General features: G+C 57.4%; 3 protein-coding genes across 12 annotated transcripts in view; 2 read left to right on the top strand and 1 right to left on the bottom strand.

The window, feature by feature from the left end:
* Xg (Xg glycoprotein (Xg blood group)) overlaps window positions 1-10,475 on the top strand; it is a 38,223-nt gene extending 27,748 nt beyond the window's left edge. For 2 of the 4 annotated variants that reach the window (XM_047536009.1, XM_047536007.1), the window contains 4 exons: window positions 1,774-1,818; window positions 2,690-2,725; window positions 7,018-7,134; window positions 8,610-10,475. In XM_047536009.1, the coding sequence (XP_047391965.1) occupies window positions 1,774-1,818; window positions 2,690-2,725; window positions 7,018-7,134; window positions 8,610-8,626 (215 nt within the window). In that variant the 3' untranslated portion in view covers window positions 8,627-10,475. The remainder of the gene's footprint in view (window positions 1-1,773; window positions 1,819-2,689; window positions 2,726-7,017; window positions 7,135-8,609) is intronic. The other 2 variants (XM_047536010.1, XM_047536008.1) reach the window with 1 other exon arrangement.
* Window positions 10,476-21,628: 11,153 nt separating this feature from the next.
* Window positions 21,629-26,999, top strand: part of Gyg2 (glycogenin 2) — a 35,974-nt gene continuing 30,603 nt past the window's right edge. For 4 of the 7 annotated variants that reach the window (XM_047536977.1, XM_047536981.1, XM_047536982.1 and 1 more), the window contains exons 1-2: window positions 21,887-22,006; window positions 22,904-23,033. In XM_047536977.1, the coding sequence (XP_047392933.1) occupies window positions 23,027-23,033 (7 nt within the window). In that variant the 5' untranslated portion in view covers window positions 21,887-22,006; window positions 22,904-23,026. Of the gene's footprint in view, window positions 21,731-21,886; window positions 22,007-22,113; window positions 22,320-22,903; window positions 23,034-26,999 lie in introns of those variants that run through there. The other 3 variants (XM_047536980.1, XM_047536979.1, XM_047536978.1) reach the window with 3 other exon arrangements.
* On the bottom strand, window positions 22,243-23,028 carry LOC124972232 (vegetative cell wall protein gp1-like). The gene has a single exon (XM_047536498.1). It carries the CDS (start codon window positions 23,026-23,028, stop codon window positions 22,243-22,245), a length of 786 nt encoding a protein of 261 aa, XP_047392454.1.

Genomic DNA, 26,999 nt, shown 5'->3' on the forward strand with positions numbered 1-26,999 from the left:
CCGCTGGACCGTCCCCCTTCCCTGCAGCCCCGCCCCCTCGGGGCTGGTCCCTGACGCTTTCCCGCCCTTGCACGTTGGGGTGGGAGGGGCGCCTTGTCCGGCTCCTTCCCGGCTCCCAGGTCACCAGTCAGGGTCCCGCTGGGAAAGAGCTGCAGAGGCCGCGGGCTCACCGCCCGCCTGGTCGCTGTGCAGCGCGGAGGCCCCGCCCAGGTTGGCAGGACTCAGGCTGCTTCGAGGCCCCACCTGGCTGCCTGGACCCCTGCCTCTGACCCGGGCAGGGTGAGGCCGAGAGTCAGGCTCAGCTCTGGGCTGTGGGCCCGGTGCCCCCGGGCGGTGACTCACCCTGCCTGCTGCTCACCGCGGGGAGGGGACTTTCAGTTGTCGCGTTCAAAGGCTGGCTTTGTACACCAGGTTCCCCACGGCCACAGCCGGGTGGTCACAACAACAGAGGTCTATCTCCCCATCCTGGAGGCGGGAGGCCCGAGGTCCAGGCGTGGGCAGGGCCAGCTCCTCGTCAGGCCTCGCTCCTGGGTTTGCAGACGCCGTCTTCTCCCTGGGTCCTCACAGGGTCGTCCCTCTGTGTGCGTCTGTGTCCTCACCTCCTCTTCTACCAGGACCCCAGTCCTGTGGGGTCAGGGCCACCCTGGGGACCTCACTGCCCCTCAGTCACCTCTGTAAAGACCCCTCTCCACACACAGACATGTCCCAAGGTCCTGGGGTCAGGGCTGCCCTGGGGACCTCACTGCACCTCAGTCACCTCTGTAAAGACCCCTCTCCACACACAGGCATGTCCCAAGGTCCTGGGGTCAGGGCCACCCTGGGGACCTCACTGCACCTCAGTCACCTCTGTAAAGACCCCTCTCCACACACAGGCACGTCCCCAGGTCCTGGGGCCATAAATCACCCATAACAGATATTGTCCATATGATGAGGACCTGAAACAGTCTTTCCCCATCCCAGATTCATGCTGTTCAATCGGCATCACCTCTGATGAGAAGTGATGGGAGGATTTTAAAAGTTGCTTTGCATCTGCAAAGAGATTCCTGCCCTGGCCTCGGTGCCTGTGAATGGCTGTACTAGGACGAAGAGTCTCTGCAGAGGCAGTGAGTGCAGGACCCTGAAAGGAGCCCCTCCTGGTCAGGGTGGCACTGAGGCCATGGCCGTGTCCTCACAAGAGACAGAAGAGGAGGCACAGACACAGAGGAGGAGCCACGTGGAGACGGAGGCAGAGGCTGGAGGGCTGGGGCCACCAGCCCAGGGCCGCCTGGAGCCCAGGAGCTGGAGAGGCAGGAAGGAGCCTCCTGGAGCCCGTGGAGGCAGCAGCCCTGGGACCCTGACCGTGGCCTCTGCTCTGGGGCTGGGGGAGCGCCAATCTCTGCCCCGTGAGTGCCGTTGGCGGGGAGCCCTGGCCCGAGCTCTCTGGGCTGGTGGTCCTTGGAGTCAGGAAGCTTCTCAGGGAACAGCCCCTCGGGAGCTGCGTGGAGTCAGCTCAGTCCCACCCGAGGTCCCTGCTGGGGCTGCTCGTCCCTGCCTGTTTCCGGCGGTGACTTGTCCACCGGCTCAGGCGTCCTCTGCCTTCAGGAAGAAGCGTCTCTGCACCCGCGTCTGGACGCGGGCCCTGGGCGGCGCCTCCTCGGGACTTGCTCTGTTGCTGGGGCGCAGCGGGCACCGGCCTCCGCTGCCTCTTCCCGGCCGGCACCGCGGGGCCTTGGGCAGGGCCGGGCTGGGGTCTGGGGTCCTGTCCCGCATTTCACGGCTCTTTCTGTCCTGCAGGTAGAGGGGGCTATAGACCCAAATCTCGATATGGAAATTCTTATGGTAAAGGACCAGCGTCCTTCGGGCCGTGGGAGCAGACTCTGTCCTTGTGCCTAACTAACCCTGCCTGGCGCGGGTGGGGGCGCCAAGGGACCTCTTCCTCTCCGTCCTCCTGCGCTTGATGCTCGCCAGCTGTCTTGCAAGCCACGTGGCTTTCACATCTTGAGCGGACTGTGTCCCACAGGGGGGCGTGTGTGCATTTGTGAGCGCGCGTGCATTCACGCGGGTGTGTTGCGCGTGCGCACTTGGCGCGTGCAGATCGCATGGCAGCGTGCACCTGGGCTAGGCATGTGAGCTCATGTGTGCCCGTGTGGGTGTGTGTGCGTGCCCTGTGCTTTTGTGCTGAGTGTGCACGCGTGTTGCACATGTATGTGCTTGCATGTGTGCGTGTACTAGTGCACTTGAATTGCAGGCAAGTGTGCATCACCTCTGTATTGTGTGTGTGCACATGTTTCTGTGCATCTGAAGGTGTGTGTATTTGCACATCTGCAGGATGTCCAGGCCCTCGTGTGTGGGACTGCACACGGATTGCTGTGTGTGTGTGTGTGTGGCACGTGTGGTGTGTGTGTGTGGTGTGTGTGTGTGTGAGTGCGCCGGTGTGCAACGTGCAGCTTGCGTGTAGTACGGTGCGTGCGCGTGCGCAGTCTGCTTGCACTCACTCGAGCGCCCGTTCCCGACCCCAAGTCCGCGCCGCGCCGTTGCACTAATCCGGGTTCCGTGCAGCCTGTGCGCGGGGCCTGCAGCTTCTGCCTGCAGACGCCCACTCGGCCGGGGCGGGGTCCCCGTGCGTGCGCCTGCCCCGCCCTCCGCCTCCCGGCCTCGCAGGTGCGCGGAGGCCTGGGCTGAGCAGTGACCGTGTCCTCTACGCTTGCAGGTGGCGACGGACAATCGACCTACGGCAACCCTCAAGGTAAGCCCTGCGAGGCCGGCCGAGGGTCAGCGGGAGCCTGGGCGGGGCTGGGGTGGGGGCGGCCGCCTGCCCAGCGGGGACAGGGTGGCTGCCTGCGGCCTTTGCGCATGGAGAGCGCGGGGCTGGCCTCCGCCTGGGCCCCTCCGCGCGCCGAGGACGGGGCGCAGGCGGTCTGGGGACCGAGGTCCGCAGAGAGGCTTGGCCTGAGCGCCACTTCGCCCTCCCCGGGCCACGCTGGCTCTGCCCTTTGGACCGGAGGTAACTCAGACCAGGAGACCCACAGGATCAGGGCAGGGGCGACCTTGTGTCCCCGGAAAGCCCCCAAATGCACCACCAGCGGCAGAGGTCAGGGGACGCCGGGCTCCGAGGGCCGCAGGCTGGGAGCAGGTGTCCGTCCCGGGGACTTGGTCCCACCTGCTTGAGCTCCCACGGAGGTGGGTCCCGACCTGCCCCCTGCAGCACCCACAGGCTCTGGTGAGTGGTCAGCCTGGGGAGAAGGCCCGGCAGGGCGCTTTCCAAATCCCCGTGCCCGCTGGGGCCCAGCGCAGCCGCACTGCCGGGTTTGGGGCCGCCTGGGAAGCAGACGCCGTGTCCAGCCTCTCAGGAAAACCCCGCTCCTTCCTGTGGCCCCACCATCTCCCCAGAGCCCGGCAGCTCGGCCCCCGGATGCCAGGAGTCAGGTGTGGGGTCTGTGGCGAGGACACACCGTATCCCAAATCACAGAGAGCGGAGGACGGCAGGCGCATAAGGAATGGCAGCCAAGCCTGACCAGCGTGTGGTGCCGCCCACCGGGTCCTGCAGCTCCTACAGCGGGTGGGTGGGGGTAGGGAAGGCTTCCTGGAGACAGCTGCCCGGATTTACATGCATACGCACCGCGCCTCCCAGGGAGCCCAGAGAGGGTTCGTGGAGACAACCCTGGGCGGAATCAGAGAGGATGGGTAGCAAAAAAAAGAAGAGATCAGCTCAGATGATTTGACTGCTCTTAAACGATGCATCAAGCTTGGCAGAGAGGAAAGCAGTACGTATCCGTCAGCTCTGCTGTGTAACAAAAGAACCCCCCAAGCTCTTGGCTCCCATCTCGATCACATAATTCAGCCTTTGGGGTTTGTTAAAAGAAAAACATGAGACAAGTTAGAGGCAGCAGCGTTTAACTGGGCAAAGGATGATGTGGGGAACGGGCAGCCCTGTGGACCACAGTAGCTCCAAAGGACCGCAGTCTGCTCTGCTGTCGGAACCATTTGTGGACAGAGACTGGACAGGAGTTTAGAGAATGCCTGGTTCTGACAGCAAGACACATGCCTTATTTAAAGATGGGGAACGTTTGGCCAAGTGCGATTGGCTGATGCTCAGCTGCTGTGATTTGCTGAGATTTAGCTTCATTTTTCATAAAATCAAGAGAGTTCTTCCAAGTTACGTTTGGCTGAGTTTGCAAACTCTGAGTTTGCAGGATGTCCCATCAGGACCCACCCCAGACGCTTCCTCATGCCACATGGGGTTTGGTGGTGGAGAACCATCCTGGAGAACCTTCTGGTTTCCCCTGGCCTGCTGCCTCCTTGGTGCTCAGATGGAAGCTGTCCGCCATCTTGGTTGAGAGGCTGAGTCTCCTCATGCGCCTGAGGTGTGGCCTCAGGTGTGGCCACTCATCTCGGCTGCAGCTGGGATTCTCACGTCCCTCCGGGGTGAGGCTTGTTCTCAAGGAGGCCAGCGGGGCAGGGTGCCTGAGAACAGAGGCCACACCCTGGCTGAGAACCAGCTCGGCCTCCCTTCTGCTGGGAGACTCTGCCAAAGCCCAGCCTCCAGGGAGGAAGTCGCAGACCCAGTTCTGCAGGAGGAATGCCACCCAGCCACATTGTATAGGGTGTGGACCTGGCCAGGGCAAGAAAGGAGGACAGGCTTCCACGGGGGAGGCAGAAGCCTCCGGGGTGAACAGGTCTCAGCCACAACCGCCTTCCAACATGGCAGCCTCCTTTGCGGGACCTCTGCGTCTCCATCGCCGCCCACACGCTGGCCACCGGCTGGGCCGTTGGTCCAGTCTGAAGACAAGCCGGGGGCCCAGCAGGTCCCTGCTCAGGAGGTCTGAGCCACCTGGGAAAATCGGAGACTGGAACAGTCCGTGAGAGAGAGAGAGACGGCGACACCAAAGATCAGATGTAAAAAGCGGGGCCCTGCTAGGAACTGAGCGGAAGGAAGGGGGAAGGCCCCCCATCTTTGCTGAAGCGGCAAAGGCAGGGATGGGGCTTCCGCGGGGCAGGGGTCTTGGTGCAGTGCTGGGCAGGTGACAGAGACCCACCTCGGGCCACATGGTTGGTGCTGAGCTAAGGCGGGGAGCTGGCTCACTCTGTCTCCAGCCGGGAAGCCCACCAGCGGCTCCCAGAGAGGCAGCCCGAGACGGATCTGGGGCCTCCGGCAGCCTGGTCATTGCAAATGGAAACGAAGCTTCTTGGATGGAGGATGGCTAGTGGCATATAGAGACGCTGTCCTGTTCTGTAGACACACGGATGTGCCGATTCATGGCTTTCCCCTTTGTGTATACACCTGCAGTGATACCTGCACAGATAGGTAGTGACACACACACACACACACACACACACACACACACCCCTCCCTCTCGCCCTCTGTCTCTACAGAGGTCTGGTTCCTCATGTGTAAACACCCACCCGTTGCACATGCCTATACTTGGAGTGTCTTTATGTCCTGGACCCCAGAGAATCAGGGTGGTTTTGGACACAAGCGTTACGCACTGCACACAGGCACAGCCCCGCTTAGAGATGCGTGCATCTGTGTGCGCGTGTGTGCGCGTAATAGTTAACGTTTGCGTGTGTGCACACACATCCATTCCTGCGTGTGGCTGTGCAGGCGTATCTGTGTGACTGTAGGTGTTACATGTGATTATATGTCCTGTAGAACATTATATAATTATTATAGAGCATAGGTGATCACACAAATCATAGATCAGGTATTATAATATATCCATCTCATATAGAATCACATGTCATATATTAATTATATATTTATATATTAATATGTAATTATACAATGGAATATTACTCGGCCATAAAGAATGATAAAGTTATGGCATTTGCAGGCAAATGGATGAAACTGGAGAATATCATGCTAAGTGAGATAAGCCAATCTCAAAAAACCAAAGGACGAATGATATCGCTGATAAGTGGATGATGACACATAATGGGGGGTGGGAGGGGTTAGTGTTAGGGTTAGAGTTAGGGTTAGGGAGGGGGGCAAGAATGGAGGAAGGAAGGACTGTATAGAGGGAAAAGAGGGGTGGGAGGGGTGGGAGGGAAGGGAAACAATAACAGAATGAATCAAACAATATTACCCTATGTAAATGTATGATTACACAAATGGTATGCCTTTACGCCATGTACAAACAGAGAAACGACATGTATCCCATTTGTTTACAATAAAAAAAATAATAAAAAAATAATAAGGGGAACTGAAAGATGACGGAAAAAATATGTAATTATATCCATGATTACATGTATTTAATGTACGTATAATGTAATCCTATATGTGATCATTGTACATCATATAAAATCTGGATCACATATTACATATTATAATACCCTATGATATTGTGTATATCAAATAACTGTGATATACAGTCTCATATGTAGTTATATGTGCAGAATCATGCATAACGTGTATTACTTATATTGCACATTACACATTACAGGTAGAGTGTGTGCATTATATATTCTATATAATTACACGTATATAGTTAAGTCCACCTCATGCAGATGGATTGTGTGTATAATTACACCCCCACACATGCACCTCCAAACACAGATTGAAAATATCCGAGACTCTTTCTTTCTTAACTCGGGCCTCGTGTTGCTGCGGCTCCCCTGGCGCCCACCTGGGGTCCGTCGGGTATCCTGAGTCACCTGGAGAGGGTTTTAAGTCCCCAGGGACCCAGGTGTCGCCGGTCCTCTGCAAACGCTGGCTGGTTTACAAGGGGACTGTGCTGAGCATCCGGGGCTGTGGCATCCCCGGGAGGCCGCTGAGGCCCCGCCCGCAGCCCGAGCGGAGCCTGTCGGTCAAAGGCAGCAAACTCGTGCGCGTGCCCAGCACGTCCGCTGGGCAAAGCGTGGTCCTGGGCGTCTTTCCGGGGACCGTCGCGGTTAACCGGGGGGCTCGTTGCCAGAGTCCAGGCGCCTCCCCAGGCCCTTTTCCTCGGGGCAGGTGGACCCAGGCGGTGGAGTTGCGGAGGGAAGCCCAGGATCTCCGGGTCGCTCTCTGCTCAGACGGACTCTCCTGTCTCCACCCCGCAGGCAACACGGTGGCCAGAATCGTGTCCCCCATCGTGTCCGTGGTGGTGGTGACCTTGGTGGGGGCCGGGGTCAGCTACTTCAAGTCCAACCGGAGGAGAAACTGCTTTCGGGCCAGTGGTAAGTCCCTTCTCTTTTCCGCCTGGTTATCCAGCGCGCTTTAGACCAGCGTCTGTCCTCGGGTGGACTGGGCCTTGGCACCTCGCAGGACCGGGTCACTTTATGTCGCTCGGGGTTGTAACCTGAACACACCGGGGGTCCTGCAAGCTGCGGCTGCACTGCCCAGGATCGTCAGTGACCCCTGGAGGCCCGACAGGGAGGAGCCGCAGAGGGTCTCTCGCCCAGTCCCAGGGGAGGCAGGGAGTCTCAGATACGCATAGAGGTCCAGCAGCTGCCCCGCCCCAGCCCAGGACGCACTGGCCAACTGAGCACAAGCCGTTCTGCAGAATTCTGTGCCCAGACCCCGGGGACAGCGCGGGCTGCTCGTGGGCTTTTAGGTTCAAGGCCGGATCCTGGGTTTTGGAAGCCGCGGGGGCTTAGCGTCCCGGGGAACGGAGGCCGTAAAGACGTTCTGCAAGGACAGAACAGATGCAGAAGGACCAGCCCGGTTTTCAACCGGCGCCTCCGCGTGTGTGGCCGACAGACCACCCAGGAGGGACCCTGACGCGCCTTCGGGGTGTCACGCTGGGAGCTGGCAGGTGACCCCACACCCGGCCCGCGCGCTCCCTCTGCTGGCCGAGCCGCGCTACTGACCTTGCTCTGCAGAAATGGCATCCAGAAAGTTGCAGGGAAACTGAGCTAATTGGGGCGGGGGAGCTCCTTGGTGGCAGGTGCCTTATCACGACAGAAGCGCTGTGCGTGAAGTTCAGGATTAGTCATTTCAGGGCTCAAACTAAGGATTGTGGGGTGCTGGTTCCCCCCAAGATACAGAAGGCGCGGGAGACAACTCAGGAATGGATCATGTGTCATCGTAATGCGTTTGGCCCCGCCTGTCTGCTGGCTCCGCTCGCATGAATTCAGATGGAAGTTGAGACCAAAATTCCACATTCCTTGACCATTCCTAAACAATGCGGAAGGACCACTGTTTACACAGCATGTATATTGCATTAGGCACTGAATGTCATCTGGACATGATTTAGAGTCCGCAGGTGGCTGGGCGGGGGTGGTGCACGCCTGTCTTTGCAGCGGCTGGGGAGGCTGAGGCAGGAGGATCGAGAGTTGGAGGCCAGCCTCAGCCACTTAGGGAGTCCCTAGGCAACTTAGTGAGACCTTGTGTCCAAATAAAATATAAAGAGGGCCAGGGGAGTGACTCAGTGGTTAAGCGCCCCTGCATACAGCCCCAGACCTTTCTCACTTAAACTGCACATTTTTGCAGTCACACTTGGCTTTTTATTGTATTTTTTCAACCTCTTCCACGTCAGATCCAGTGAGGACTCATCCAAAAAGAGGCTCCCACAAATATTAGTTTTACTACAAAGCCTGTTATTCATTTAGGATCGTCGAAACTCCCCCCCCCCATGCATTTGAAATGATCCCTAAAGCTTTTTCCTCCTCCCTCTCCCTAAAACATTTTCCTTCCTAATCTTCTCTTCCAGAACCAGAGACGGTCTGAAGATGTCCAGATCCCCGAAAAACTCTGTGAAGTCGGAAACCCGCGGTCCCTCCTGTGGAAAGCTCCTTTTTTAAAGTTTCTCCCATAGCGGGCTGACTTTAAGTGCATTTCATTCTGTTGGAAGCAGGTCAGCTGCCTCCAAAGGAATGCGCGCGCTCTCTCTCCTCTCTCTATCTCTCTCTGTCTCTCTTTTTTGACGGGGTGTAGTTAAAAATAAGTTAGGTCCATCCTGCATTGCGAGATGGCTCGGTCCCACGGGTCCTTCAGATCTTCAGGCCCCGCAGGGGCGCCCGTGCGCCCAAGCTGAGCCCCGCGGGCGAGGCCAGGCGCGCAGGGTGGGTCCTGGGTAGGTGGGTGGGGCTTGCGAGGCGTCTGAGAGGCAGGGAGAACTATTGGGTGTCGGAGGAGCTGAGGTTGGAGGCTGGACCCACCCGGACCCGCTCGGCCTGGTCAGTGGTTACTGCACCTCCGGCTCAGGGTGTAAAGCGCACGGCGATTCCCGCGCCCGCCGAGAATCTGGCCATCTCCTGGGGCTGGTGCCGATTTATTATTCCCTGTAGGAAGTAAGACTGGAATTTGAGGTTTTAAATTTTAAAAAGTTACTTCTGTTAAAACCGTCTGGTGGAAAGAAATGGTCTTGGGATACTTTTTCCTAGCAGATTCTTTTTTTTTTCTCTCTTTCTTTCTTTCCTTCTTTTTGTTTTTTAAACTGGCAATTGAATCCAGGGGTGCTTTACCACTGAGCTACGTCGCCAGCCTTTCTTTCTTTAATTTTGGGAGACAGGTTATTTCTGAGTTGCTTAGGGCCTCACTGAGTGACTGAGACTGGACTCCAACTTGTGATCCTCCTGCCTCAGCCTCCCCAGCCGCTGGGAGGACAGGCGTACACCACGGCACCTGGCTTCCCTATGAAATTCTTATGGCTTTGCTCTTTTCTGGAGATTATGGGACAGACCAGCCCATTTTTATTTTTTAGTTTGAGACAGGGTCTGGCCAAGTTGCTCAGGGCCTCCCTGAGTGGCTGAGGCTGGCTTTGAATTTGAGATCCTCCTGCCTCAGCCTCCCCAGTTGCTTGGGAGGACAGGTGTGCACACCGCACCTGGCTCTCCTGAGAAAATTTTTAAGGCTGTGGTGCGTTCTAGAGAACACGGGACACATGATGGACGTCTTGTCTAGCAACACTCTGCGGGGCCAGGGACAGAACGGTTGGGTCATAAAGATCCAGTTTGGTTCAACATAGGTTCATGCTTATGTTGCTTTTAGAACCTGGCCCCAAATATCAGAAGCAGAGAGTCTGGAATTCAGGACCCTCTGGGGCTGGTATGGAGGATCCCCCCAAGGGCCCCATACGGACCCTCAGTGCTGGGGTCTCCAGAGAGAGGCGTCCGAAGGAACCTCGATTTGAAAAAGGACCCAAAGCTCACCATCCAGGGGTCTCGGAATGGCCTGTCTCATTCTGTGGATTTGGGTCTCGCTTGAGCCAGGGGACAGAGCCTGCGCCCTGTTTCAAGTCGGGTGTCTTGTGAAGCTTCTCGATCCCTGTCCACGCTTTCCCAGAGGGGACGCACCCGGCCCGTTACCACTTTCTGCCCGTGACTCCCTTGTGAGTCTCATTCACCGTGTGTGTGTGTGAGTGTGTGTGTTTGCACACGTACCCACACACAGACGTGCCTGCGTGGAGTCTCAAGGTCTTTCATGCAAATCTGCCCATTTTCTATAACAAAGTCACAAAGCACTTTTAATTTCTTAACTGAAGCGTGGGCGCTGGGCGGTCACCCCGGGGCCGGGCGCGTTGGATCCCCGGCACCTCACCAACCGACAAATAAAGGCTAAAGAAAATCTTGGCTTCGAAGGTCGCACTGTGGTTTCTTTTTATTTTTATATTTCACACCCAACACTTCACAACAGCCCTGGGGAGATGACCCCTTTCCCAAATCGGCAAGCTTCGCAGACCGTCTCATAAACAAATCTCTTAACACGCTGAAGACGGTCGACTGGGAGCAGGTGAAATCAGGAGAGTCGTTCAGCCATGGTGAGATCAAACGCCCCCAGGACCAGAGGAACGTGGGTGCCTGATGGAACCACGTGAGCGACGACGGTGTGTGCGTGGGATTTCCGCTACTGTGATAAAATGCCCGGGATAAATCCATGGGTAAGGATTGCTTTAGGACGCACTGTTTCAGAGCTTCGGTCCCTGGTTGGTGTTTTAAGCCAGTTTTTCCGTTGTTGCAACCAAAGACGCGACAAGAATAATTAGGGGAGGAAAAGGTTATTTGGGGCTCATGGTTTCAGAGGTTCAGTCCATGGTGGGCGACTCCATGGCTCTGGCCCAAGGTGAGGCAGAACAAAATGGCGGAAGGGCCTGGAGGAGGAGAGCAGCTCAGGACGTGGCGCCAGGAAGCAGAGAGAGCTCTGCTCACCAGGGACCAGATATAAACCCCATGGAGCCAGGGACAGGATATAGTCCCCAAGGAGCCAGGGACAGGATATAGTCCCCAAGGAGTCAGGGACAGGATATAGTCCCCAAGGAGCCAGGGACAGGATATAGTCCCCATGGAGCCAGGGACAGGATATAGTCCCCAAGGAGCCAGGGACAGGATATAGTCCCCAAGGAGCCAGGGACAGGATATAGTCCCCAAGGAGTCAGGGACAGGATATAGTCCCCAAGGAGTCAGGGACAGGATATAGTCCCCAAGGAGCCAGGGACAGGATATAGTCCCCATGGAGCCAGGGACAGGATATAGTCCCCAAGGAGCCAGGGACAGGATATAGTCCCCAAGGAGTCAGGGACAGGATATAGTCCCCAAGGAGCCAGGGACAGGATATAGTCCCCATGGAGCCAGGGACAGGATATAGTCCCCAAGGAGCCAGGGACAGGATAGAGTCCCCAAGGAGCCAGGGACAGGATATAGTCCCCAAGGAGCCAGGGACAGGATATAGTCCCCAAGGAGCCAGGGACAGGATATAGTCCCCATGGAGCCAGGGACAGGATATAGTCCCCAAGGAGCCAGGGACAGGATATAGTCCCCAAGGAGCCAGGGACAGGATATAGTCCCCAAGGAGCCAGGGACAGGATATAGTCCCCAAGGAGCCAGAGACAGGATATAGTCCCCAAGGAGCCAGGGACAGGATGTAGTCCCCATGGAGCCAGGGACAGGATATAGTCCCCAAGGGATGTCCCCAGTGACCACCTCCTCCAGCCACACCCCACGTGCCTTGAGTTACCACCTGGTTTATTGAGGCTCATGGTTTCAGAGGTTCAGTCCATGGTGTGCTGACTCCATGGCTCTGGCCCAAGGTGAGGCAGAACAAAATGGCAGAAGGGCCTGGAGGAGGAGAGCAGCTCAGGACGTGGCACCAGGAAGCAGAGAGGGAGAGAGAGAGAGAGAAAAGAAGGAGGAGAAAAGGAAAAGAAGGAGGAGGAGACTGAGGATCCACAACCCTCTTCAAGGCCACGCCCCCAATAGCCTATCCTCTCCCACAAGGCTCCGCCTCTTAAAGACCCCCACCTCCTCCACACAGCGCCAAGCTGTGGACAGAGCTCTGGGGGAAACGTCTAGCATAGGAAGCAGCCTCATCTCCCGCTTGCGGCTCCTTGAGCTGCCTCGGCCCCCAGGGGGACGTCTCCAGGTTGCATCCGGAGATGCTCCCGGATTCCAGATTTAGAGGGTGCGGTGTCCACGCAGTGCTCAGGGTGCATTGGGACCCCCAGGTGCACACGCTGAAGTCCCGACACCCCTGTGCCTGGAAATGCCGTTTGTGAAGAGGGTCGCAATTCACCGCGGGAGGAAGAGGCCAGGCTGAGCAGGGTGGCAGAGGGATGGGGTGTGAACTCCAACGTGCACCAGGTGCGGGGAGAGCCAGGGGAGGTTGACGGATGTGCGCACAATTCAAGCAAATACCCTGGTCGAGAGAGGCCTGGGACGGACCCTCGCCTTGAGCCTCCGGGGTTTTGAATTTCTGACCCCAGAACCGGAGAGGTTCATCCGTCTCTGGGCTTCATGCCACTTGGATAGTGAGTGTTTGCTGGGAAACTCATGCAAATGGGGTCCATTCTCTCCCCTCTCATTGAAAAGGATGGGGGAATTCATTGAACAGGCCTGTTGAGACATGGGACAAGGTCGATCAAGGTTAAACTCTGGACTCTCGTGCCCGATTCATGGTTTTCATCTTGATCTCTCCATCTGAGCCTTTTTGGGTTTTCCCATGTTTTTTCATGGGTGCATTATGGCGGTATGTCACGGTGGAATTTGTATTCACATATTTGAACCTGCATACAATGTAACGATATCATTTCTGCCAATATCACTTCCCTCCCTTCCATACTCCTCCCATGCTCTGGCTTCTTGAAGCTGTGCAATCTTTTATAAGTTTCACAACCTCTCTGAGCCTTAATTATCCCATCCCCCCCCCAAAAAAAAATGATATTATAAGAGTTGCCAAGCTGTGGTGAGAATATGGCTTTGTCCTATTTTGGAAAACTTTGGGGTGGCGCCCCAAGATAACGGCCACCAAAGGTTTGGGGAAAAAAATGAAAACAAGCTTTTCCATTAGGGTCAATAAATTCAATCTCATAGCAATATGTTGAGCATTTCTTAAAATTGACTGAAAAGTGGAGACCATGAAACCAAAACGGAAGAAGAAAACTGCAGTGCCGGATAGTAGGGAAGAGGAAAACCTGTTTGGCCACGTTTTCCTGCCTGGCGCAATAGTTTAAATCCTGCAAAATTTAATGAATGGCAGCAGGTTCCTGGGATGACAGAGGAACTACATTTCCCAGCAGTCCTTGCAGATAGATGTGGTCATGTGACCGACTCTGGCCAATGGCAAGCCGCTTCCATTTCCGAAGCTGTAAAAATCCTTTTTTAAAATTATAAAGAATTATTTGAAAAATATTAAAACACAAAATGAAATAAAAATTATTAAAACAATAAGTTTTTAAAATTATTTCAAAATGATTATACATTTTAAAATTATTTTAAGTGATTACAATACTGTGTTCTATGGGTATATATATTAATTAAACAGAAGACTGAGCCTCGCAGTGACCTGTTTTACATGCATATAACATAATTTGCTAAAATTGACTCCTCAGCTCCTCCCCTTTCCCTTCTCTCCTCTCTCCTCCTCCTGGTTTGGTTTCTCTTCCTTCATGGTCTCCTCTCCTTTATTGAGTTTCTGTTTTCTTCTCCCCTTACATAGCCATCTAGCTTCTACATATAAGAGAAAATGTATGATACTTGTCTCTCAGTGTCTGGTTAAATCTCACTTGGCATGATGCTCTCTAGTTCCATCCATTTTCCTGAAAATGACATAATTTCTCTCTTCTTCATGGCTGAGTAATATTCCATTGTGTACATATACCACATGTTCTTTATCCATTCATCCACTGATGGACACCTAAGCTGGTTCCAGAGTTTGTGAATTGTGAATTGTGCTGCTGTTACCCTGGGTCTGCACATGTCCCTGTAGTAAGATGACTTTAATTCACCAGGATAATACTGAGAAGAGGGACAGCTGGGTCACATGGTGGTTCCATGCCTGGTCTTTCCAGGAGCCTCCAGTTTTGTGAGTGGACCAAAACTTGCTTTGGAATGACTCTCTTCTCATTCCAGAGTACACCTAATTTAAATTTAAATTTCCTACTTGGTGGTGTTCATTCATTATATTTCTTTGGAAGAGAGAGTCATACCTAGGATTTTATGTTCCTGCCCATGTGTTGGAATTTAACTTGCAAATTGTGTGTGTGTGTGTGTGTGTGTGTGTGTGTGTGTGTGTTTTGCCTGGAGATAGAATCCAGAGGTGCTTTACCCCTGAACCACATCCCCAGCCCCATTATTATTACTACTAGTATTATCATCATTACTTTTTAAAAAAATTTTAAATTCGTTCTCATTAGTTGCCCCTGACGGTAGAATGCATTTATACAGTCTGATCGATCAGACATGCACGGAGTGTCATCTGTCATTTTTCCTACCCATATAGGATCACATCTTTTAATAGTTGCTTAGGGCCTCGCTCAGTTGCCGAAGCTGGCCTCCACTGTGCGATCCTCCTGCCTCAGCCTCCCAAGCTCCTGGGGAAAACTTTTATTTGAACAGCTTTGAATCCAAAATTCTTGCGACCAGAAGTACTGTAAATTTTGACTTTAAAAAAAAAAAAAATCAAACTTTCTGCACATAGCTCCTGAGAGGTCTTGGGGATGGAACCCAAATCTGAACACAAAATTCATGCATGTCTCCTCCACACTCTGAAGGTAGGTTCACAAATACTTCCTAATGATTTGGAGCAAGAAAATGTCCAGTTGGGGCATTATGTAGGTGTTCCAAAGGATTCAGATTAGTAACATTTAGGATTTGGGATTTTTCAGTTTGGGAATGCTGAATCCATGTATCTTAAAAAGGTAGCAATAGATTGTACTTAACCCATTTTCTGAAACACCTATAAAATCATATGTATTCATCTGAACTCATATTTAAACGTATTTGTGTTTATAAAATCACACATATATCCTATCCTATATATAATATATAGTAGATACACTACATAGTGTATAGATCATTGAATGATACTTTATACAATTGCAATGTCGTAGCATCTTATCCTATAAGGTGCATTATCATATAATTGATTTATGCTATTGTATAATATACAGGAGACCCTGTCTTGCCAAGCTGGATTGACTCAGAGGAAATAATACAATTAAATAGCAATAAGGATATAAATAGAATCCAATGGCATCGTTGACATTATATATCAATATAATGCATAGATATATAATGTCTGCAGAGAAATCAATGATATTATATGTAATAGGCTCAAGATGACGGTTCCCAACCTATCTCAACGCCCCTTGTGAACTCTGTGGCAAAACTGGCCGGATGGCCATCCTGGGACGGGAAGGGTTAAGGGCGGTCTGTCGTTGGAAGTTTGGGAATTTTGTTCTTTTCAAGGTCTCAGGAAGTCCCCCAAGGGGAGAATCTGACATCCCCAAGAGGGAGAATGGGATTGTGATTTTCCGTGAACTGGATCCTCCAAACACTCAGGCATTTACAAGAGGGAGAAGAAAGAGACCCGGGTCTCCCCGCGTCGCCCTCCACACTGGGTTTCCCAACAGACAAGATGCCTGCAAACCTTGGTCCAGCCGGTCAAACCGCGCTCCGTTCTGCCTCTTTGCAGAAACACGCCTTTTACACACTTGGAAAATAAATCCAATTCCCGGTTCCCCCGGGGAAGAGAGCAGGGCCAGTGTCCAGTTTCAGGGTCCATGCAACATGGCGCCCACCTGGCCGCGGGAATGGAGGCGGCTGGCCTGGGTTGTTCCTGGAGAGCTAAGCGGAGCTCCTGGGGCGACCGGCGGCCTGCGGACCCGCAAGCACACTTCAGGGGCAGAGTGCTGGGAGCTGAACCCAAGTCCTAAGGAATTTCCCCAATGGCTGCAAACTCAGCCCTGTCCACCAGTTTTCTGTGACTGTAACAAACTACATGAGAGGATCAACTTATAGAGAGGAAAGGTTTATTTCTTGCGGCTCAGGGTTCTGGTGTTTCTGCTCCCAGGCTGGGTGGCCCTGGTGGTTTGGGTGCGGACGGGCATCACGGTGGTGAGCACACAGCCTCCCCGTGGCCAGGAGGAGAAGGAGAGGCAGAAGAAGAGTCTGGGGTCCTGGGGTCCCGTTCTGTGGCATGCCTGCCGTGACCTCCCTCCAGACCTCTTCTGGACCTCACTGGGTGCAGACTCCACCGCTTCCAGCAGCTCCAAGCTGGGTGCCAAGCCTGGAACCCGTGGACTCGGGGACACTCCGGACCCAAACCAGAGCGCCCTGTGAGGGCTTCCTGCTCAGGGGGCGGCAGGGGCTCCCTCCTGCACCCCCACTGGAAGCCCTGGAGCCGGAAGGTCGGGCTGGGAAAGCCGAGAATCGAAACCAGACCTTCCGGCCGCGGCTTGGACCTGGACTGTCCATCAAAGCTCACGAGCCGCCCCTGCTGGCGGGATGCACTGGAGACCCTCGGGGTGGGCGTGCAGGGCGGGCGCGGTCTTTTACGCAGGGCCTTTCCGGGCCCGGGGTTCCACACTCCTGCGTCAGCCGTGCGTCTTTACGCGTGGGAGGCGGACACCTCTCCGCGCCCGGCTGCATCCCCTGGATGACTTGGAGACCTCACCGCCTGAACCATGTCCCTCCGTCAAAGCAGAAGCAGCATCAGGACTGGACAAGCATCCAGCATTTCGCCCCACGGCAGGGCTGCTGGGGCGCTGGGTCAAAATCTGGCGTCCCCAAAGGGGACCTGCCAGGTCAAAATTCCCTTAAGGGTGGCGGTCTCTCCCATGTCCCTGTTCTTTTCTTCTGTAACACACAGCCCAACCGGAAGGGGCTACCCTCACGAGGATCGCGTCCTGTAGCAACATTTACCAGGTTTGGAAGCTTTGGGGTGGGACCAGAGGTTCCCTATAGTCTCTGGGTTTTTGCTTCAAGGCACAAAATGGCTGCTACAGCTCCAGCCATTTCCCACTAATATCCAGAGGCCGAATTTCCTCCCTGGTTCCCTCTTTTAAGAGCAGAGATGTTCGACCAGAGGCCACTAGACAACTTCCTATTCCTCATGGACATGAAATGGGCATATGGTCTCCAAGTAAAGGTGATTCGGGAGGAAATATGAACGCTGCAGAAAATCCAAACTCTGCCAACAACTAGAGAGAGAAAAACTGTTGTCAAATAAGTGCCCAGTAGCATGTACTAGAATTCCTTTGCTCATTTCGGTGGTCCATTACACGCAAAAGTCGTTATTTCAGCCAAGCTTGGTGGCGTCCACTGGTCATCCCAGCAGTTGGGGAGGCTGAGGCAGGAGGATCTCAAGTTGGAAGCCAGCCTCAGTCACTTAGTGAGGCCCTCAGCAACTTAGCAAGATCCCGTCTCAAAATAAAATAGAAAATAGAAAAGGGCTGGGGCTGGGCGTGCACCTGTAATCCCAGCAGCTTGGGAGGCTGAGGCAGGAGGGCGGCAAGTTCAAAGTCAGCCTCAGCCACTTTTGGAGGCCGTAAGCAACTTAGTGAGACCCTGTCTCTAATTTGAAAAAAATATCTATGAAAAAGGGCTGGGGATGTGGCTCAGTCGGTGGTGAAGCACCCCTGGGTTCCATCCCTGGTACCAAAAAATAAAAATGGCTCTCGCTCATCTTTATCTTTAGCTCTCACTGATCTTTATCAACATATAAACCTGCTACAAAGTTGCGGCTCCGACTTGCACTGGGAAACGTGTATCCGTGTTGCAAACCCTCCTCTCCTTCTCTCTGCTTCTCTTTCCGGGTGCAAACTCACACTGTCAATCAAACAGGTCGTCCCTTTTTGAGTGGCTTTTGAGTCTGTCATCTGTCCTTTCTGGGCACACGGTTAATATTAAGTAAAGGTCCCCTCGACTCTGCAGTGGCGTCCTCTCTGCTGGGAGGACATCTCGATTTCCTCTGCAGCGGCTGCCCAGGACAAGGCTGGCTGGCGTTTGCCACCGGCCGACGCCATCTCTCGGGACGCCCAAGGGACACCCAGCCCTGCGCGCCAACAGTTCCCAGGCAAGACGCGTCTTCCTTGGGGTTTGGAAACAGTGCCGCCCTTTCACCAGGAGCCAGGGAGTCAGGGAGCCATCCAGCAAGAGGAGAGGAGAGGGGGTCACAGGGTGGACAGGGCGAGGAGTCGGCAGGGGAGGGTCCGGCCTGTACAGCAGCTGGCGTTGCGCACAGCGCCTTCCTCTCTGGCCGCCTGGACTCCTGGCTGCCTCTCCCGCTTCCCGCCCTCCTCAGCCGCCCTCAGCAGGCAAAGCCGGGTGCTCCAGCCTGGCCGGGCCTCGGGGACCCAGGGAGGGCCGGTGGCACCCGGGCAGCCCCAGGACCTGCCGTCCCGGGTCAGCGGGACCTGAGGGTCTGCCCGTGCCTGGCGCTGTCGAGGCCGGTCCAGGGCGGAGCCTCCGTGGGACGGTGGCCGCAGAGCAAAGTGCCAGCCGTCGAGGCCGAAGGGGGCACCACGCACAGAGCCCGGCCGCTCCGCCGTGGCCTCCGGGAGGCGTCAGCCCTGCCTGCACGCTGCCCGCCCAGGAGCCGCTCCAGGCTCAGTCCAACCCTCCTGAGGCTCAGCTGGATGTGCGCCGGCCTCCACCGCCCCTGGCCTCCACCGCCCCTGAGCACAACGTCCATGAAGCGGCCAGACGTAGTGGGTGGAAGGCCGGCTGCTCTCCTCAGGGCCGGCAGAGGGCTGTGGTCAGGGCAGCCGGGGGGCCTCTGTCCTGCTACAGAGCCGTGTTTCCCCTCAGCGCCGACGGGTGTGGCTGGTGTGGTGTGGCCTCCGGGGGCCCTTGGCAGGGTCCCAGGAGGTCCTGGTTCTAACAGTTGGGAAGGGGCTGTCGCTCCTGGCTCCTGGTGTGTGGAGCCCAGAGACGCTGCTCCACAGCCTGCAGTGCACAGCACAGCCCAGCACAGAGACCCCCAGCCCAGAGGCCACAGTGCAGAGAAAACCTGCAGGACAGAGTCTCTGTCTATCATCTGTCTGTCTATCTATCATCTATCTCTGTCTGTCTGTCTATCTATCTATCTATCTATCTATCTATCTGTCATCTACCACTCCTGTCTGTCTAGGTGGCTGTCACACCCTGGGTGGGGCTGCTCCTGGCACCTGGTGTGTGGAGCCCAGAGACGCTGCTCCACAGCCTGCAGTGCACAGCACAGCCCAACACAAAGACCCTCCAGCCCCAGATGCCACAGTGCAGGGAAAACCTGCAGGACAGAGTCTCTGTTTATGATCTGTCCATCCAGCTGCCATCTGTCTATCATCTATCAATCTGTCTGTCACCTACCACTTCCGTCCATCCAGGTGGTAATGAATCCTCTATCAGTTCTGTCTAGCTGGTTGTGACCCCAGGGTGCGGTTGCCATGGAGGAGACACCCAGGACGCTCTTCTGTCCCCTGGCCAAGTCGGCTAGGGACGTCCAGCCTCTTTGGTGTCGCCCTGGCCATGTGAAACCCTCTCCTCTCCCTTGACCCTGAATGGATGGCGGCTTTCCGCTGACCTCCGGGCGGGGGTTCCCGAGACCCGCGCTGCGCAGGTTCTGGACTATTCGTGTCATAACCTGAGATCGCGGTCGGCTCTTTGAATCGGTGACGTTGGGACGCGCGGATCTGTTGGGCTGAGGAGCGAGGGGCGCGTGGACCTGCTGTCCGTCACCCGGCGCCGTCAATCACCGCGCACGCGGCGTCCGTCCGCAGGACCCGGCTGGCGCACGTAGCCCCTCACAGTCCTGCCCACGCCCCCTCCGTGGCCTGATTGACGCTGTCGCTCATGAGACGCGCACGGCATTTGGCTGAACCGGGCTGGGCTGGAGGGGGAGCTGCTGGAGAGCAGGAGGCCACCCCGCCTTTGTGAATCTCCAGGGCGCCGGGGCGCAGGGCGACCACGGCCTGCCTGCTGGACAGCGGAGGGCCAAGGGCATCTGAGAGGTCCCGGGGTCACTGCCCGCTGCTGAGCTGCCGCCCCGTCTGCCCTGCGCCTGTCCCCCTCTATGGCTCTGCATGGCTCTCCCGGTCCTTCCCAGGGAGCAGCTCTGGTCCTCAGGTTGTGTCCTCCTCCTGTCCCTTCAAATGTGCATGTCCAGGGAGCCCAGCTCTTGGGGACAGAAGCTCTGGGTGCCCGGGGTCCCCTCTCCTGCCCCCTTGTCTGTGTGTTCAACGGTGCTCAGGTGCCTCCAGGGACCCTTGCTGCAGACCTCCTTGGCCTGCCTGAGGCAGGACTGTCCAGTTGAACCATCCGGACAGTCCCCACGATAACCTGCAGCCTCAAGGACGGATGGCGAGGGTCCACCCTGGCCCGGGGGGCGTCTGCCTCTCTGCCCCAAACTGGCTGCGTGCGGGGCTCAGTCTGTTCCGCCTCTGCCTGTGGAGTTGGCCTGGCCTTTGGCCCTCCAGTTAGGGCCCTGCCTGTTGGTCTCGTGATCCCGGGTTAAAATGCACGATCACTTAAGGGACCCGCGGGCCTCTGGGTCATTCCTGTAGCCCAGCTGCAGGCCTCGCAGGGGCTCCCACCTGGCGTGGACACAGGAGGCTCAGAGAGGCCGCTTCCAGTCTGAATGCCTTCTCTACCTTCACCGTGCAGGTGAGGAGTCACCTTGATTCACGGGATGCGCCCGCTCGTCCCCAGGTGCACCCACTCACTGGCCCGGCTCACCTGGCGCTGCATCGGTCGCGCGGTCAGGCACCGCCTTCGCTTTCACTCAGTCTTCAGCGTATCCGCTATTCGCTGATCCGTTCAGCTCGCCTCCTCATTCGCTCGCTCACCCTTTCATTCAATTCATCCGCTCATTCGCTCATTCGTTCTGCTGGATCTGCTCGTGCATCTACTCATTCATTCACATATTCACGCGCGCGTTCATTCGACTCGCCTGCTCATTGGCTCGCTCACTCTTTCGCTCCTTCCTTCAGCTCATCCGCTATTCGCTGATTCCTTCAGGGGGCCCGCGCATTCGCTCATTCATTCCGCTGAGTCTGCTGTGCATCCGTCCATTCAGCCCGTCTGTTCCCGCGCGCACCCGTTCATTCACCCCCTCGGCTCACCTTCTCGGTGACGCATTCACTCAACTCACCTGCGCGCACGCTGCCACTCACTCCTCAGTCACTCTGGCGCAGCGGGTCCTTCGCGCCCGCGTCCATTCGCGCTGTCAGTCATTCCTGCCTTCCTTCCGCGGGGGCTTTGCGTCCCTGGATCTTTTCAGTCACTCCTCATGCGCATTCAGGAGCGCACGCACCCGCCCCCGGGCAGGCACCACTGCAGCGAGGGAGCCCCTCTCTCTCTCTCTCTCTCTCTCTCTCTCTCTCTCTCTCTCTCTCTCTCTCTCTCTCTCTCTCTCTCTCTCTCTCTCTCGGGCACGCGCTCACCCCCCCCCCGCGCCCCCAACAGCTGAGACCTGCTGGTTCCTTTATTGTCCTTCTCTCCCGCCTGCATGCAATGAGATGGGAACGGAATGCCGCCGTTCCGGCTGGGGCCTCCCCGCGAGGCCTCCGCCGAGCTGCCTGCTGGCCGGCCGGAGTCTGGAAGCCACAGCAAACATTTGCTCAGGGCCCGCTGGGTAAAGGTCAGCCTGCAAACCGCGGGAGCAGGAGCGGCGGGCTTCGGCGGGCGGGGCAGGAGGGACTCGGGGGCGGAGCGCAGCCAGCGCCCCTCTCCCGTCTCCTGGCCGCCAGCCCGGTCGGGCGACAGGCAGCGCGAGGGGTTTCTGGCCTGGGCCGTGGCACGACTGGGCGAGGCGCGGGGCGGCGCGGGGGTGGGGCCGGGCTTCCTGCGACAGGCCAATCGTGCAGCGCGGGCTGCGGGGCGGCGCGGCGCTGGCCGGGGGCAGAGGCTGCCGGAGGTGCGGGGAGTGCCGGGGGAACGGGCCGTGGAGTCCGGGGCGCGGAGAGGCCGGGAATGGAGGCTGCGGAGGGTGGCGGGAGCTGGGGGTGCGGGAGGCCAGAGGGCTGGGGAGGAGGCGCGGGCCCGGGAGGAGGCAGCGGGACCGGCGTCCAGGAGCTGCGGAGGGAGCAGAGGAGCGGGGGCCGTGGAGGTGGGCCGGGCGCGGCGGAGGCCAGGAATGGAGGCCGCCAGGGGTTAGGGGAGCATAGGGGATGCAGGAGGGGAGGACGGCGAGGGGCGCGGCCTGGCCGGGAATCGGCAGCGCGCAGGAGGTGAGGGCTTCGCAGGTCCTGGGTCGAGCCGGGGAGGGGCAGGGCTGCAGGGTTCCGGGATCTGGGGGCGGCGCGGGCGAGGCGCGGAGAGCCGGGTCCCTGGCTGGCGAGGCGGCGGGAGGAGGTGCGCGGGTGGAGGAGGTGGGATGGGCGCCGGGGAGGGCGCGCAGGGTCCTCGGGAGCGCGAGGGGGGCGTGGGGAGGCTGGAGGCCGGGACGGGTGGGAGGACGTGCGGAGCCGCAGCGCTCAGGGCGCAGGTTGGGCCCGGAGAGGACAAGGAGACCGGTTTGCGGGTCCTAGTTGGACGCAGGGGAGGCCCGCCCTGGAAGGAGGCGTGGGGCGCGGGGAGTCTGCTGAAGACACCCGCGTGGGGACCTGGGCACAGAGGTTCAGAGGCCGCGTCGGGGCGCAGGAGATCTGCGGGATGCGGGGGGCGCTGCGCCCACTGGGCCGGAGGTGACTTTTGAGCGGGCCTGGAGCCGGAGGTGCAGGGTAGAGGCTGAGGTGACACGGGTCTGGGGCCGGGGGACTCTGACCGGAGCTGCAACTCAGGGAATCGCAAACGGTGCGCTGTTGCCCGGCAGGCCTGGAACTCCGCGCCCGCCCTGAAGACCGCGCCCGGCTCTGCGGTGCGGGGCCCGGAGCGTTGACCCGCCGCGCCCAGGCGCACGCGGCCTCTGCAAGCCCGCGGCTGCGGCGCCTCCACCATGTCGGGTGAGTAGCCAGGCTGCTCGGTTCAGCCTCCCTGTTCCTGCTGGCGCTGGGGAGACCCCCGTCGACCCTCAGCACTGCCCCGCACCCCGAGTCCCCAGCTGCCTGCGGCGCCCAGGTCTCTGGGCTGGAGGGACAGGCGCTTTTGGTGCTGCTGGAGGTGTGGGGTGGGGGTCCCAGCCGCAGGGTCGGGTGCTTCCCTGCGTGGTCAGGGGACATGTCACGCTCGCCCTCCTGCGGAACTGTCGCCCTGCAGGATCATGAGCTAGGTTCATAGCGATGACGTGGAAACCAGACTCTCGCTGCCCCCAGGCGGGTGAAAAGAGACCGGGGCTCCAAACGCCCTGAAGGAGGGGGACATGGCGCCTTTGGGTCCTCAGAGTCCAGAACATTGGTTTCGGTTTTATTTACTGATTTATTCTTTTCTTACCCCATAAGGACCCCCCCACAGGCAGCTGAGCTGGGAGACAGGGTTGGCTGGCAGGGACTGTCCCCAAGACCTGGCCCCCAGGCCCTGCCCAGCCCCCGCTCAGCCCCCGTCCCCCTGCCCTTGAGTTGGGGCAGGTGCCATCTGGACAGTGGACCAGAGACCTGGGAATGTGAGGACTGTCCCCAGTCCATGGGTTGGATACTGGTCTCCTCCTCCTCCTCCTCCTGCTCCTCCTCCTCCTGCTCCTGCTCCTCCTCCTCCTGCTCCTCCTCCTCCTCCTCCCGCTTCTCCTCCTCCTCCTGCTCCTCCTCCTGCTCCTCCTCCTCCCCATCCTCTTCTCCTGCTCCTCCTCCTCCTCCTCCCGCTTCTCCTCCTCCTCCTGCTCCTCCTCCTGCTCCTCCTCCTCCCCATCCTCTTCTCCTGCTCCTGGTCCTCCTCTCCCTCCTCCCCCTCCCACTCCTCCTCCCCGCCCCCTTCTCCTGCTCCTCCCCGTCCTCCTGCTCCTCCTCCTCCTCCTCTTCCTCCTCCTGCTCCTCCTCCTCCTCCTGCTTCTCCTCCTCCTGCTCCTGCTCCTCCCTCCCATCCTCCTGCTCCTCCTCCTTCTTCTCTTCCTCTTTCTTGCTCCCCTTCCTCCTCCTCCTCTCCCTCCTCTCCCTCCTCCCCCTCCCACTCCTCCTCCCCTCCCCCTTCTCCTCCTGCTCCTCCCCGTCCTCCTGCTCCTCCTCCTCCTCCTCCTCTTCCTCCTCCTGCTCCTCCTCCTGCTCCTCCTCCTCCTCCTCCTGCTCCTCCTCCTCCTCCCTCCCATCCTCCTCCTCCTCCTCCTGCTCCTCCTCCTCCGTCCCGTCCTCCTGCTCCTCCTCCTTTTTCTCTTCCTCTTTCTTGCTCCCCTTCTTCCACCTCCTCCCCCTCTTCTTCCTTTAATCATGAAGCCCCCTTCTTGTCCCAGACCCCGCTGGCTCTTCCAGGGCTACACTCACATACCCGCCAGCAGGACAGTCGCCTTTCATTCCCAGGAGGGATTTGCAAAGATGATCAGCGGGTTTGATCCTGTCTCTCCTCCGGCCTCCAAGCTGGGGTTTCCAGGGTCCTTTCCACAGGGCGGACTGTGGGGCTCTGTCCCAGCAGCTGCAGAGAAAGGGCTCTCTGTTCTGCGAGGCACCAGGGCTCTCCTGAGAGGGAACCAGGTGCTGCCCGGCGGCTGCTGGCTCCGCACAAGGGCAGCATTCAGCAGAGCTGCAGGGACACAGCCTGGTGAGGCTTGGAAGGCGCTAGACGACCGGCTTGGGGATGGGGCTCTTCGCAGGCATCAAAAGCCCCTTTGAGTGGCGAGGTGGCCGGGCCAGGAAGCCACCGTGCTCTTTTGCACCAGGCTCTGCGTCCTGACTCCCACCTCCGTCTGGTGTGGGAGGACGGGGTCCAGCTGGGTTCCTGACACTGTCTGATTCCAGGGTCCAGGGGGGCCCCTGCCTCCGTCAGCTATTGGGAGATGATAGAGAGGAAGGCAGGGGGTGGACAGCGGGCAGGCGGGCAGGCAGATGATTGGCAGACGGCAGATAATCGGTGCATGATACACACATGTGCAGATGAAGGCGCGGGGAGAGATGACGGAGACTGATGGACAGCTGGAGATGACAGACTGATGGTCAGCTGGGGATGACAGACTGATGGTCAGCTGGAGATGACAGATTGATGGACAGCTGGGGATGACAGACTGATGGTCAGCTGGAGATGACAGATTGATGGACAGCTGGCGATGACAGAGACTGATGGTCAGCTGGGGATGACAGACTGATGGTCAGCTGGAGATGACAGATTGATGGTCAGCTGGAGATGACAGATTGATGGTCAGCTGGAGATGACAGAGACTGATGGACAGCTGGGGATGACAGACTGATGGTCAGCTGGAGATGACAGATTGATGGACAGCTGGGGATGACAGACTGATGGTCAGCTGGAGATGACAGATTGATGGACAGCTGGCGATGACAGAGACTGATGGTCAGCTGGGGATGACAGACTGATGGTCAGCTGGAGATGACAGACTGATGGTCAGCTGGAGATGACAGACTGATGGACAGCTGGAGATGACAGACTGATGGTCAGCTGGAGATGACAGATTGATGGTCAGCTGGAGATGACAGATTGATGGTCAGCTGGAGATGACAGAGACTGATGGACAGCTGGGGATGACAGACTGATGGTCAGCTGGAGATGACAGATTGATGGACAGCTGGAGATGACAGACTGATGGTCAGCTGGAGATGACAGATTGATGGACAGCTGGAGATGACAGACTGATGGTCAGCTGGAGATGACAGATTGATGGACAGCTGGAGATGACAGATTGATGGACAGCTGGAGATGACAGACTGATAGTCAGCTGGAGATGACAGAGATTGATGGACAGCTGGACATGACAGATTGATGAACAGCTGGAGATGACAGATTGATGGACAGCTGGAGATGACAGACTGATGGTCAGCTGGAGATGACAGAGATTGATGGACAGCTGGACATGACAGATTGATGGACAGCTGGAGATGACAGATTGATGGACAGCTGGAGATGACAGATTGATGGACAGCTGGAGATGACAGATTGATGGACAGCTGGAGATGACAGACTGATAGTCAGCTGGAGATGACAGAGATTGATGGACAGCTGGACATGACAGATTGATGGACAGCTGGGGATGATAGAGATTGATGGTCAGCTGGAGATGACAGACTGATGGTCAGCTGGCGATGACAGATTGATGGACAGCAGGGGATGATGCTGTAGACAGACACAGTGATTGACAGATGAAAGGCGGGTGCAGACATGGAGGAAGACAGACAGCAGGTAGCTGAGAACTCACGCGACAGATGGTTGATGGGCACGTGTGGGACGGTAGGTGGAGGGAGAGGACAGTTACGCAGCTGGGCCTTCTGGGAAAGCGAGGCAGCATGAAGACCCCCCTTCAAACCCTGATTCTTGCAATCCACTCGGCAATATCCCAGACCCGCCACTCAGGGTGATGGGCAGGAGCTGACTGGAGGGATGGACAGGGAAGGGGACACTCTCAAGGGACACAAGGGTCCTCTCAGAGAGGAGGGGACAGCAGGCCTCTCCTGCGTCCAGTTTTATGGGGTCCCAGGGAAGTTTCCAGAGAGTCCCGCCCAGGTCCGCCTCCTGGCTTTTGACGGACAGCAGGGTGACCTCAGACTGTCCAGTCCCCACGGCCATGGCCACTCTGGGTCACCTGGCCCAGGCTGGCTGGCTCTCACTGGTACCTGTTCCTGCAGGTTCTATGGTGGAGGAAGGACCCTGGTCTCCCTGAGCCCTGGGACCTGGTCTGTGTCGGGGTCACAGCGTCCCCTTCAGGGTCACTGGGTTCCTCTGGGACATGATTTCAGGCTGCGTCTCTCCTGCAGGGAGCAGGCGGTTGGTGAGGAAGGGGCCGTGGGCTGTCCACGGAGGCCAGGCAGGGCTGCCGGCCAGTGGCTCCTGGGAACAGAAAGCCCGTGGGGTCAGCACCGGGGGCCGTGGACAGGATCCTC

The sequence above is a fragment of the Sciurus carolinensis genome, chromosome X (assembly GCF_902686445.1).
Source record: "Sciurus carolinensis chromosome X, mSciCar1.2, whole genome shotgun sequence".
Taxonomy (NCBI): Eukaryota; Metazoa; Chordata; class Mammalia; order Rodentia; family Sciuridae; genus Sciurus; species Sciurus carolinensis.